General features: G+C 45.6%; 1 protein-coding gene across 2 annotated transcripts in view; it reads left to right on the top strand.

Moving 5' to 3' along the window:
• Window positions 1-11,874, top strand: part of RNF212 (ring finger protein 212) — a 70,356-nt gene extending 58,482 nt beyond the window's left edge. For both annotated transcript variants that reach the window (XR_008596700.1, XM_054974671.1), the window contains 2 exons: window positions 10,382-10,582; window positions 11,702-11,874. Coding sequence is in view for 1 of the 2 variants with exons in the window: in XM_054974671.1 (XP_054830646.1) it covers window positions 10,382-10,559 (178 nt within the window). In the remaining variant the exon portion in view is untranslated. The remainder of the gene's footprint in view (window positions 1-10,381; window positions 10,583-11,701) is intronic.
• Window positions 11,875-13,155: the final 1,281 nt, after the last annotated feature.

The following is a 13,155-nucleotide window of genomic DNA, read 5'->3' as shown; positions in this document are numbered from 1 at the left end:
GCTCAAGAGTTGGAGAAACAGAATCCTTATTAATTAGGGGGGGGAGGGGAATCAGCTTCTAAGTTTTAAAAATTCAGGACAGCTTAAAAGTACGTGGTCAATGGATTAAGGTCACAATTACATGTTCTCCCTGAGTATTGAATACCAGCATATCCACCTGACAAGACTGCAGATGGTAAAGCATTAAGTTGTGCCAACATAAAGGCGCGTCTTTATTCAGGATATGTTAAATCATAAAAATACATTGGGATGTGAACTGGTAGGGGGATGCCACCTGTGAAGGTTGAGCAAACTCTTCTTGACCTTACTGATGTGCTTTTGTAATTGAGATGTTTCAAACGAATTCAAATCAGGTATCTTAGTTCATCAACATTTGCTCTCCTCATCAATTCTGTTGAAATTCTTAAGCACATTAATTTGCAATTCCCTAGTTTGTACCAGTTGCTCTTATGATTGTTTAATTTAATAAGACCAAACAAGCTTAACTCTGAATCTGACCAAGATCTTTAGCTTTAAATTAAATGCCGTCCTCCATGCCCTAGATTCATAAGAGATTTCACACAGTTCAGCTCTTAGAACAACACAGGCCACAAATGTGGGTGCCCCCAGAATACTACGAAGTGGTTGATCAGTATCTTCAGTAACAGCTTTTATCCATACATCAACTGCATATAACAAATGAAATATAAACAATGGAACAATGAGAGCCAATTTGATGTAGTGGTTAAGAGCGCAGGACTCTAATCTGGAGAACTGGGTTTGATTCCTCACTCCTCCACTTGAAGACAGCTGGGTGACCTTGGGTCAGTCACAGCTTCTAGGAGCTCTCTCAACCCCACCCACCTCACAGGGTGTTTTGTTGTGGGAATAATAATGACATACTTTATAAACTGCTCTGAGTGGATGTTAAGTCATCCTGAAGGGCAGTATATAAATCAAATATTATTATTATAATAACATGATGTAGTAAGCACCGCAACAGAGCCACCATGTGGCAGTAAGCCATAATTGATTCAGTAATAGTTTTCTGTGCCCTAATATTTTCCAGAGTGCTTATTAAATTTTGCAGTCTGGAAAGCACATCATCTTGCTCAAAGATGGGAAGTAAGCCAAAGGTCGCCAACAGATTGCTCTCAAAGTCTGGAGGCGGGGGGGGGGGGCTGTACACTTTCCTTTGCAGGAGGGTGAGCCAGCAGAGCGGGGTCTTGTTCACTTCAGGGAAAGGGGGGGTCAAATCAATCAGCATCTCCTGGCTCTGGCGAGTGGACGGGCAGTAGAACTGGGTGCTTTATTTTGAGGAGTAACCTTAGTTGCAGTTTGCTCTGGCTGTAGTCCCCCTATTTCCTGTCCAAATTTCTTTTATTATAGATGACCTTGAAAAAAGTGAGGTCCTTGCCATTTGAACAAAAGATTAGACTGGGAAAATCCCATATGTTTTTAGCAAGCCCCGCCTTAAAAAAATTAATGAAGGAATCTTAGAGGGAAAAAATTCTAACTTAACCCTGTCCCTCTCAGGGACCCAGGAATCTGTGAGACATATCTTAATTCAATTGATGAAAAGTGGTGGTGCAGAAGAAAAGCAAGATGCTATTTTGCCATTTTTGTTGACCAATTGATCATACGTCCCTTGTATGGAATAATACTTAGAACAACTGTATTGTGTTCCAGATCTAAGGGAGGTCATCTCTGATTAACCTTATTGTCTTGCTGGTGTCCTTGATATTCTTTCCACCTCTGCTACTTCATCCATCCATCCATCCATCCATTTATTTATTTATTTGTCATTTATAGTCTGCCTTTCTCACTGAGACTCAAGGCAGATTACATAGTATGAGATCAGTACAATCAGTAGCAAGGACAAGGGTAGGCATTTCCATACAGTGTCAAGGATATTTCCATAAAACAATGTCATAGAGTAGATGAATACAAGTTTTCAGAGACATAGCATTAGCAAGGATCTAATACAGGGTTGAAGGATTGCTGAAACAGAACATAATCAATTCTAGGATTGACATTAGACAACATGAAGCACAAGCAGTATATACAAGTACATATTCAAAGCAACAGATAATATGTAAAGCAACATAACGGTGGAGCTATGGTTCCCAACTCATTAGTGAAGTATCTGAGACCCCCTCCCTACAATACAGCCCTCCTATCTGAGTAGAAATCCTTTTTGAATAATTCAGTTTTGCATTGTTTGTGGAAAGCCAGGAGCGTGGGGGCTCAGTCCTGACCTCCTCAGGCAGGACATTCCACAGGGTAGGGGCTACCACAGAGGAAGCCCATGTACAGGCTGGCACCTGCAAGAGCCCCTGTTTGGATAAGCGAAGCTGCTGTTGAGGGACACAGAGAGGGAGGCAGTCCCATAGGTATGCCGGGCCAAGGCCATGGAGAGCTTTGTATGTAATAACTAGTACCTTGAATTGAGCACGGTAGCTGATAGGTAGCCAATGGTATCAACTATATTTCTTTTAGTTGCTTCTCTCTCATGTCCAATCCTCCTGCCTACCTGCAAATTAGCCAGGAGGACCTGAAACTGATCTGTTAAAAAAATAATCTTTTCAATTTTTTGTGTGCAAAGTCTCTGCGATCAGTGTGTCTGAGATGCAAGAACCATCATCTGGTCCATAGATCTCTTCCTATTGGTAGCATTCTGTTTTAATAATTCTTCAAAAGCTTTGAGGTCAATAGGGGAGTTCAGGGAGGGACTCGGTATAGAATCCTCAGAACTAGGTGGCGCTGGCACATCATTTAGTAAAGGGGCAAACCTATTGGCCAGTACAGTTGGTGGAAGCTGCTGAAAATATTCCTCTATCTTACTTTGCTTTGCAGCAGGAATTTCCCCTCATAAGGAGCAGATCCCCCCCCCCTTGCAAGCGAGCTTAGGGCAGGTTATAACAAAAGCTAAAACAGGCATAACAATAAAATCACAAATCTTACAAAACAGCATTTCAACAATTCTCCTGCTCAAACGGTGAAGGTGTGGGTTGATATCCTGCGGCTACTCACGTGGGTGGGGCAGATGACCATATAGCGCCCCCCCCCCCCACAGATGGGAGGCTGGCAGGGAGACTCATCTGATGTATTTAATGTTGGCTTCAACCAAATGCCTGGTGGAACATCTCTGTCTTGCATGCCCACCAAAAGGATGAAAGATTTTGGCGGGCCTGAGTATCTTCTGACAGAGAGTTCCACCAGGTCAGGACCAGGACCGAGAACACCCTCAGTCCCTCAGGTATGCTGACCCCAGTCCATTTAGGGCTTTAAAGGTTAAAACCAACACCTTAAACCTGACTCAGAACTCCACAGGGAGCCAGTGCAACTGCTGCAGAGTTGGAGTTATGTGTGCCCTGTATGGTGTACCCATCAGGACCTGTGCAGCAGCATTCTGGACCTGCTGCAATTTCTGGGTCAGAATCACGGGAAGCCCTGCATACAGTGAGTTACAGTAGTCCAATCTGGAGGTGGTCGTTGGATGTATCATAGTCGTTAGATCATGGGTCAAAAGATAGGGGGCAAGCTGCCTGGCCTGCCAAAGGTGGAAAAAGGTAGTCCAGGCAACTGTCACGACCTGTGCCTCCATTGATAAAGAGTCACACCAAGGCTCCTGACCAATGTGACGGGCTCAAGTGGTGCCCCATCAAACTAAATAAATAACAATAATGTAACCTGAATAATGTAAAATAATTCCTAATAAGAAAATTCCTAATAAAATAAAAAGCTTTAAGTTTATAGAGCTTGTAAAATGCAGGGCATTAGAACCCCCACCAAAAATAAAAACCCAATCTTACTAAATAAAAGGCAAACCGTATTCCTGATAACTCACCTCCTACCCTGGTGCACCTCCAGAGGGCATTGCCATGGAGGGGAGCCCAGATGAGGCAGCCCATCCCTCCAGAAAGCATGCCGCAGCAGAAAGCCCAGACCAAAATCAGGGGTGGAGCAGGCAGCAATGTCTCCCCCTGCCTTCACCCAGCTGGGATCAGGAACGGAGCAGGTGGCAATGCCCGCCCTCCGCCTTCACACAGCTGGGATCAGGAGCAGAGCAGGTGACAATGCCTGCTGTCAGCCTTTACCCAGCTAGGATCAGGAGTGGAGCTGGTGGCAATGCCTGCCCTCCGCCTTCACCCAGCTGGAATCAGAAGTGGAGCAGATGGCAATGCCTGCTCCCCACCTTCACCCAGCTGGATCAGGAGCAGAGCAGTTGGAAATGCCCGCCCACCTTTACACAACCGGGATCAGGTGCAGAGCAGGTGGCAGTGCCCACCTACCGCCTGTTCCCAGCTGGGATCAGGCACAGGGCTGATGGCAATGCCTGCCCCCTTCACCTGGCCAGGATAAGGTGCGGAGCAGATGGCAATGACCGCCCCACTTCATGCAGCTGGGTGTCACGGTCAGGACTAGGGTTCCCACTTGGGTGGGTGCTGGGCTGAGCAGAAGGCGGAGAGCAAGAGTCCGAAACACACCGAGGTCAAGAGCCAGAGAGTCTGCCAGTCAGGGGGGCAAGCAGAGGAGAGTCAGAAAGCCGAACGGAGGTCTGAAAGCCAAGTCGTCAGTTTCAAACAGAGACAGGCAAGAGGTGGTCGGGGACGGAGCTGAGGTCAGGACACAGGAAATCTATCCGAGCAAAGGCAGGATACAAGGCGAGCTACTGGGCGCAAGGAGTGGTGAACAAAGTTGCTCCCTTATAAGGTCAGGGTGGCATAAGATGGCCAGGTGTTTCTCCTTCACTTGATTGCCCCACCTCATCTTCAGCAGTCAGCTCCACCCATCCCTGCGCTTGCAGGCGCGCGCTCCTCCTCCGTTCCCACACCGCCTCTCTTGCTTGAGCCTTCCGCCTTGCTGCTAGCTCACAAGGCTTGGTTCTCCGAGGCGCTGGTTCCCTCTCCTCTCTGAGTGCCCCCTCACCTCCACTATCCTGTGCTGAGGGGCCGGGTTGCTGGTTGCCATCTGGTGCTGCAGGGGCTGCGAGTGAGTCTCCCGCTGGCTCTTCCAGCCCCTCGGAGGAGGAGGAGGAATCATCTGCAGGTAGAGAGCCCAGCTGGCGTGGGTCTCCGACACCGGGATCAGGTGCAGAACAGGTGGCAATGCCAGCCCCCCACCTTCACCCAGCTTGGATCCAGTGCAGTATAGGGGCAATGCCCACCCCCTTCACACAGTTGGGATAAGGCGCAGAGCAGGGGGTAATGCTTGCCCCCCGCGTTGACACAGCTGGGATCAGGTGCAGCGCAGGCAGCAATGTCACCACCCCTTCACTGGCTGGGAATAGGAATGGAGCATGAGGCAATGCCTGCCCCCTTCACCCAGCCGAGATAAGGCATGGAGTAGGTGGCAATGCCCACCCCCCTGACTGGCCAGGATTAGGAGCAGAGCATAAGGCAATGCCTACCCCCCCCCCCCCGGTGGGATCAGGTGTGGACCAGGAGGCAATGCCTGCCCCCTTTCACCCAGCAGGGATCAGGAGCAAAGCAGGTGGCAATTCCCACCTCTCTTCACCCTGCTGGAATCAGGTGCAGAGCAGGTTGCAATGCCTGCCCTCCCTTCACCCACCCAGGATTAGGAGCGAAGCAGGTGGCAATTCCCATTCCCCTTCAACCTGCTGGTATCAGGCACAGAGCAGGTAGCAATGCCCGCCCCCCTTCACCCAGCTGGAATCTGAAGTGGAGCAGTTGGCAATGCCCTCCCACCCTTCACCTGGCTGGGATCAGAAGCGAAGTAAGTGGCAATGCCTGCCTCTTTTCATCTGGCTGGGATCAGAAGTGGAGCAAGAGGCAATGCCCACCCATCCTTCACCTGGCCGGGATCAGTAGCGGAGCAGATGGCAATGCCCACCCCCTCCTCAATCAGCTGGAATCAGAAGTGGAGCAGTTGGCAATGCCTGCTCCCCACCTTTACCTGGCTGGGATCAGCCACAGAGGAGGAGGCAATGCCTGCCTGCCTGCCCTCCCCTTCCTAGAGCCCATTGTATTTTTCCCCACAACGGGCTTTGTTACTATTGATAAAATTAAAAAAAATACAGATAAGATATTAATAAAACAGCTAAAATAACTATAAAGTTAAAACTAATACTAAAATTGACAGTTGCGGCTCATACTGATAATAATGTGGTTGGGATAAATAACTGAACAGAGAAAAAATATGACGGAAGGAAAGAGAGAGAGGAAAAGAGAAAAACAAAACTCTCTCCTCTCTCAATGAGAGAGAATAGAAAAGAGATAAAATTCTCTCCCCTCTCAATGACCAACAGCTGAGTAACAGATTAATTAATACTCTCCTTGGTAGCAACAAGCTATGATAAAAATAGTAAAATACTGACAATATAAAATAGTATTGTCGAAGGCTTTCACGGCTGGAGAATGATGGTTGTTGTGGGTTTTCCGGGCTGTATTGCCGTGGTCTTGGCATTGTAGTTCCTGACGTTTCACCAGCATCTGTGGCTGGCATCTTCAGAGGTGTAGCACCAAAAGACAGAGATCTCTGACACTGAGAGATCTCTGTCTTTTGGTGCTACACCTCTGAAGATGCCAGCCACAGCTGCTGGCGAAACGTCAGGAACTACAATGCCAAGACCACGGCAATACAGCCCGGAAAACCCACAACAACCAATATAAAATAGTAATAGAATTGCGGGAATAGCTATAGAGTTAAAAAAATACTAAAATCAATAGTTGCAGCTCATACTGATAACGAGTGACCAATGGCTTTATAATAAGTTAAATAATTAACTTTATACAAACTACAAAGTCAGGTAGTTCGCTGCTAGGCATTTGATTTAAGGTATATGGTTCTTGGAAGGACTATCAGTTACTTGAAGCAATAAAAAGGCACTTTTGTTCCAAAATTTGGTAAAAGAAAAGCCATGTTAGGTGATGACAGTACCACCTTTTTCTTAAAACGTAAAAAGGGGCATTGCTTCCAAGAATGTACGACTGGCCCAAGGTCACTCTGCAGGCTTTCATTGCAGAGTGGGAATTTCATAGAATCATAGAGTTGGAAAGGGCCATACAGACCATCTAGTCCAACCCCCTGCCCAGTGCAGGATCAGCTTAAAGCATTTCTGACAAATATTCATCCAACCTCTTCTTGAAAACTGTCAGTGAGGGGGAGCTCACCACCTCCCTAGGCAGCTGATTCCACTTTTGAACTACTCTGACCATGAAAAAGTTCTTCCTAATATCCAGCCAGTACCCTTGTGCATGTAATAGAAGCCCACTGCTTCGGGTCCTACCCTCTGCTGCCAACTAGAACAGCTCCCTGTCCTCCTCCAAATGACAGCCTTTCAAATACTTAAAGAGAGCAATCGTGTCCCCCCTCAATCTCCTCTTCTCCAAACTAAACATTCCCAAGGCCCTCAGCCTTTCCTCGTAGGGCTCAGTCTCCAGACCCTTGATCACCCTCGTCGCTCTCCTCTGCACCCTCTCGATTTTGTCCACATCCTTTTTGAAGTGAGGCCTCCAGAACTGCACACAATACTCCAGGTGTGGCCTGACCAAGGCAGTATAGAGAGGGGCTATGACCTCCTGCAATTTCAATGCTATGGTCCCTTTGATACAACCCAGGATTGAATTGGCCTTTTTTGCCACCGCATCACACTGACTGCTCATATTTAGGTTGGAGTCCACTCTTACCCCAAGATCTCTTTCACATATACTACTGCCCAGAAGTGTATCCCCCATCCAGTATTTGTGCTTCCCATTTTTGTGGCCCAGATGTAATACTGTGCACTTGTCTTTGTTGAATTGCATCCTATTCACAGCTGCCCACTTCTCCAGAGTATTCAGGTCTTGTTGAATTTTAATTCTATCTTCTTGGGTGTTTGCTACTCCTCCCAATTTGGTATCATCAGCAAATTTAATGAGCAGCCCTTCCACTCCTTCATCCAGATCATTGATAAAAATATTGAAAAGTACCGGGCCCAAAACTGAGCCCTGCGGCACCCCACTGGACACCTCCCTCCAATCTGATGAAACGCTGTTGACCACCACTCTTTGGGTGCGGTCCTCTAACCAGTTCCCTATCCACCGAACTGTCCTATAGTCCACTCCACAGTCTTCCAGTTTGCCCATCAGAATGTCATGGGGGACTTTATCAAAAACTTTACTGAAATCCAGATAAATCACATCAACAGAGTTCCCCCGATCCAGTAAGCTGGTCACTTGATCAAAGAAGGAAACCAGGTTGTTCTGGCAAGATCTGTTAGGGACAAAACCATGCTGACTTCCCCAGATCACTGAGCGGTCCTTCAGATGCTTACAGATTGATCCCTTTAAAATCTGTTCTAATATCTTCCCAGCGACAGAAGTCAGACTGACCGGCCTGTAGTTTCTCAGGTCAACCTTCTTCCCTTTCGTAAAGAATGGGATAACATTCGCTCTTCTCCAATCTTGTGGCACATCCCCAGTCCTCTAGGAGGCCTTGAAGATGATGGACAGGAGTTCTGCAAGTTCTCTAGAAAGTTCTTTCAGCCCTCTTGGGTGCACCCATTCCGGCCCAGGGGATTTGTATTTATCCAGTGTAGCCAGATGCCTCTCCACAACCTCTCTGTCAATGTCAACTAGCCCCTCAGGTGTCCTGTCACATTTTCTACTATCTCTAGATGTGCCGAGTTCTTCAGGGAGAAAACAGAGGCAAAAAAGTCATTAAGCCGGTCTGCTTTTTCTCTGTCCTGCATCAGAGTTTCTCCATCTACTCCCAACAGCGGTCCAATTGCCTCTTTTACCTTGTGTTTGCTTCTCACATATCTGTAGAAGTTTTTCTTATTGTAGCGAGCCCTCCTGGCCAGACCCAGCTCGTACTGAGCTTTGGCCTCTCTGATGGCTGATCTGCAGTACCTAGTAACCCTCATCTACTCCTCTTTAGAGGTCTGTCCTTCTCGCCATTTCCTGAACATTTCCTTTTTCTCCCTTAGCTTATTCTGGAGCTCTCTGTACATCCACACCGGTTTCTTGGAGCCCTTACCATGTTTCCGTCTTGCTGGGATAATGAGGGCTTGAGCTTGCAGAAGCTCATGTTTGAAAAGAGCCCACCCTTCACTCGCTCCTTTCCCTTCCAGCACACTCCCCCACGGAATGACTCTCATCAAGCCTCTGAGTTCATCAAAGTTGGCCCTACGAAAATCTAACCTACGAGTCGGGCTATGAACTTCCTTGGCTCCCCACAGCAACTGGAATTCAAGGAGGACATGGTCACTTCCCCCTAAGGTCCCCACCACCTTCTCCTCATCTACCAATTCTTCCCTGTTGGTTAATATGGCCGAGCCCCTTGTAGCTTCCTCCACCTTTTGAAAAAGGAAGTTGAAGCTGGATGTCCCAGATTGTAGTCCAGCACTCTAGCCATTACACCGTGCTGCCTCGCCAGTCTTGACAGAAGTCTTGCTAGATTTTTTCCCTATCCCAAAGGATGATGAAGAACAATATCTTAATTCTCTGGATATTAAAAGAGCATAATTTTTCATTTACTAAGAACCAGAGAGTTTAGAAAAGATCTACATATGTTTTTCTGTCATGAGAAAAACAAAGAAATGAGTGCTTCTACACAACCTTGCCTCCTTTTAGTTGACCATCCAGATTCACTATCGGGAGGCACACATTGACCGCTACACATCTGTGTGCCACTAGTCTCCCATATGGGATTGCACAGAGGCCAAGACATGAAAATGTGATCGCACTTAAATGTAACAGATGTTCATTGAGTCGTCCTCTGCGCGGTCATATATCCCTCCCTGTGGCAATCTGTTAAAACATCTATTACAGGGACTCCCAACATTTTTGAGCCTGCAGGCATCTTTGGGATTTTGAGGGGGGAGCGGAAAATTCCCTAAAACGTCTGCCAGAAGAGGTGGAGCCAAACCCAAAGTAACTGTTGAAGAAGGTGGAAAAAAATTCAGTACCTTCTAGCTTTTCAAAAGAATTGCCAGCCTCCAGTAGCTTGCATCCACGGAAACCCTTTTCATTTGCATGAGAGGAACTAGTCACAAGCCCTGTCTTGCAATGCCCCTCCTTCTGAAAATCTCAGTGGGCGACACTTGAAGTAGTAGTAGGCAATGTAGCGCCCGGAGGGGTCACGTTATGTAGGCTGTGATGGTGGCTCCTATGAACTGAGAGTAGAAGCGTCTCCCTTCATCTTTATGTAGTGTGAAGGTGGGAAAAGCCATTGGAGGAGGAGGGAGTTTTGGGGCTCAGGTGCAGGCTCTGTAACATTCCATGGATGGCATGTTGTGCACATGCAGTTTTACATTTGACGGAACAGAGCTCTACTCAATGAACTTTTGTTACATGTAAGTGCAACCATGATATATTTTAAATCACTTTGAGCAATAAGAACAGCAATATAGAAATATAATAAAGAAATACATTATTCTTGACAATTGAATTACTAGGTCAACACCATTAAGAATGCCAAGAAGAGAAACTCCTTACATGTCACAGATTGGATCGTCACAAAATAATAAAATTAGCGTCTCAGATGCTTTTGGACTGAGAACGCCTCAGCATTTTCGATGTACATCAGCATCTTCCCTCCCAGTGGTGACAAGATGCCCCCATCAGCCTTGCTGATCAGTTACAGAAGCAAATTTTAGGTAAGAAAATGGAGCAAATGACTTAAATTTCTCAATTGCCACATTAATTTTCTATTCAGTGTAAAGTACATTGTACTAGTTGTCATGAGTCAGTAACTTTAACTCATGACCCTGATAATTGCCAGTGCTCCAGAGAGAAAAGGAAAGTTAAATATCTCTAATGTGAAGAATGCAATTTACTATCTATGCAGGCCTGAACTCACCCCGAAGCTGTATATTCTGCTGCCCATATCATTCCCTGACTTGGTGTCTAACTGCTTCTTAGATTCTTTGCAAAATATGCGTTGCAAAGACTTTTGTATGCAGACATTATGTTTGCAAATACATATGAGTATTAATGTAATGAAAAGTGTGTGGTAAGATGCTTAGGTGAGAAACCGCAGGAGTGGTGTTTTTTTTTTTTAACTCAGGCAGGCTATTCCCTTCTTTAGCGCTGAAAGGGTTGGATGATTCACGGAGTCATACTCACTGAGGCTAGTATATTTTTTAATTTAAACAACTGCCCTTGAACAAAACGCCTTCTTTAAAAACTTGTTCACAGAGAGATACAGAGACAGTTCTGAAGCATTAAAGAGCCAGTTTTGGTGTAGTGGTTAAGAGCAGGGGACTCTAATCTGGAGAACTGGGTTTGATTCCCCACTCCTCCGCTTCAAGCCAGCTGGGTGACCTTGGGCTAGTCACAGCTCTCTCAGAGCTCTCTCAGCCCCACCCACCTCACAGGGTGATTGATGTTGTGAGGATAATGATAACATGCTTTGTAAACCGCTCTGGCTGGGTGTTAAATCATCCTGAAGGATGGTTTATAAATTGAATGTTATTATTATTAAAACCGCTCTTTTAGAGGCAGTATTAAAACAACATTTTATAAAAGCTAAATTATAGTCTTCTTGAGGCAGTAAACACTTGAAAGCACTGGTTCTCTTAAAAGTTGGCTACTTTTAGAGGTTTTTTTGGATAAATGCATCTTTAGGCACTTCTGGCTAAATACGATTGCTACTATTCTTGGTTGTTTATTTTTCATTATAATGAACATTAAAATAGTTGTATTTACAAATAATTTATTAACAATTTCACTTGGATTAATAAAATTCACTCTCATTTACATCTCTCTTTTTATAGGAGCCACTAGCCTTGGAGAACACTTATTACAAAAATAAATGCACTTGAAAGCTCTATTCAGAAGGAAGAGATATTATTCACTTTGTATTTTAAAATCTATATGCAAAGTATATAATATAAAGAAGCACACTACTGTAAAGTGTCTAGTTTTATTAAAAACTGTTTTAAGAGAATCCTCTCTTGTTATTCCTGTTTTTATTGCGTGTTTTTCCAGAGAAAACTAAATTTTGCTATTATCAGAAAGCTTCTCCGCTCTGCGGTGTGTGGTTAGATGCTGCAATTAATTGCGAACATGTCAACCTTGTAGTTGCGCAGTGCCAGGTCTGGGAAAAATAAGTTTCCTGCGACATCCGGCCTGTTGTGTAAGGAAGAGGAGGCTCTGGCTTGCGTGGCTGAATGCTGGCAAGATGGATCTAATGATGTCAGCTTAGCGCAATGGATGCTAGCTGTGTATAAGGTCCTTCACTAAACTCAAACTGGAGTCCCCATCAATAGATGGGGATGATCAAGATGATTTAACACCCAGCCAGAGCGGTTTACAAAGCATGTTATCATTATCCCCACAACATCAATCACCCTGTGAGGTGGGTGGGGCTGAGAGAGCTCTGAGAGAGCTGTGACTGACCAAGGTCACCCAGCTGGCTTCAAGCGGAGGAGAGGGGAATCAAACCCAGGCCAGTTTTGACTGTATATACCTTGTGTCGGGTACTAGGGATAGCTTAGAGATCCTGCTGGTTTACCATTTACCTTTCTAGCAGGGCCCTTGACTGAGTTGAAAGAGATGATCTCAGATGGATTTAATGTTGAGTACCCCAAGAATGATTTTCCTTGGGGATTTCAATAGTAGAGGCCCTCAGCCACTGCCTGACAGCAGCGGTCAAATGCTGAAAGCAAACAAATTGAAACTAAACCCAAACAAGATGGATGTGATACTGGTGTGGAGATCTTGAAGGGCATTGAGCTCCTCACATTTGATGGGTTCAGTTGTCCCTTGCAGAGCCTAAAGGTTATACTGGATCCAGCATTGCTGCTAGAGAAGCAAGTAAATGCAGCTGCAAAAAATGTCTTCTCCAAACTCAGTTTAGCCCAGAAGATGCCCCCCCACCTTGACAAAGCTGATCTGGCAACTTGAATTCACACCATGGTAACATCAATATTTGACTAATGCATTCTACATAGGTCTTCCATATGCCCCAAATGAGTCTCTTTAATACAAATGAAATCTTTAAGTTAATGTATATTGGAGAGGTAGTTGGAATGTCAGAATAAGCAGTATGTGAAGAGAATGGCAGGCTTTGAATGTTATAGAACTAAAGGGCTTCTCAGAGTTGCTTTACAAAAAAGGGAATTACAAGAGGTGAACAGATGCCAATATTCCAAGGGTGAACTATGCTCAGATTTATGCCAGTGTGCCAAAACAATTCGCAGGATGATCCTGTGCATATTTATTACGT

Source organism: Eublepharis macularius, chromosome 3 (assembly GCF_028583425.1).
Source record: "Eublepharis macularius isolate TG4126 chromosome 3, MPM_Emac_v1.0, whole genome shotgun sequence".
Taxonomy (NCBI): Eukaryota; Metazoa; Chordata; class Lepidosauria; order Squamata; family Eublepharidae; genus Eublepharis; species Eublepharis macularius.
Note: the sequence above shows the minus strand (reverse complement) of the source record. Positions and strands in the feature narration are given on the sequence as shown.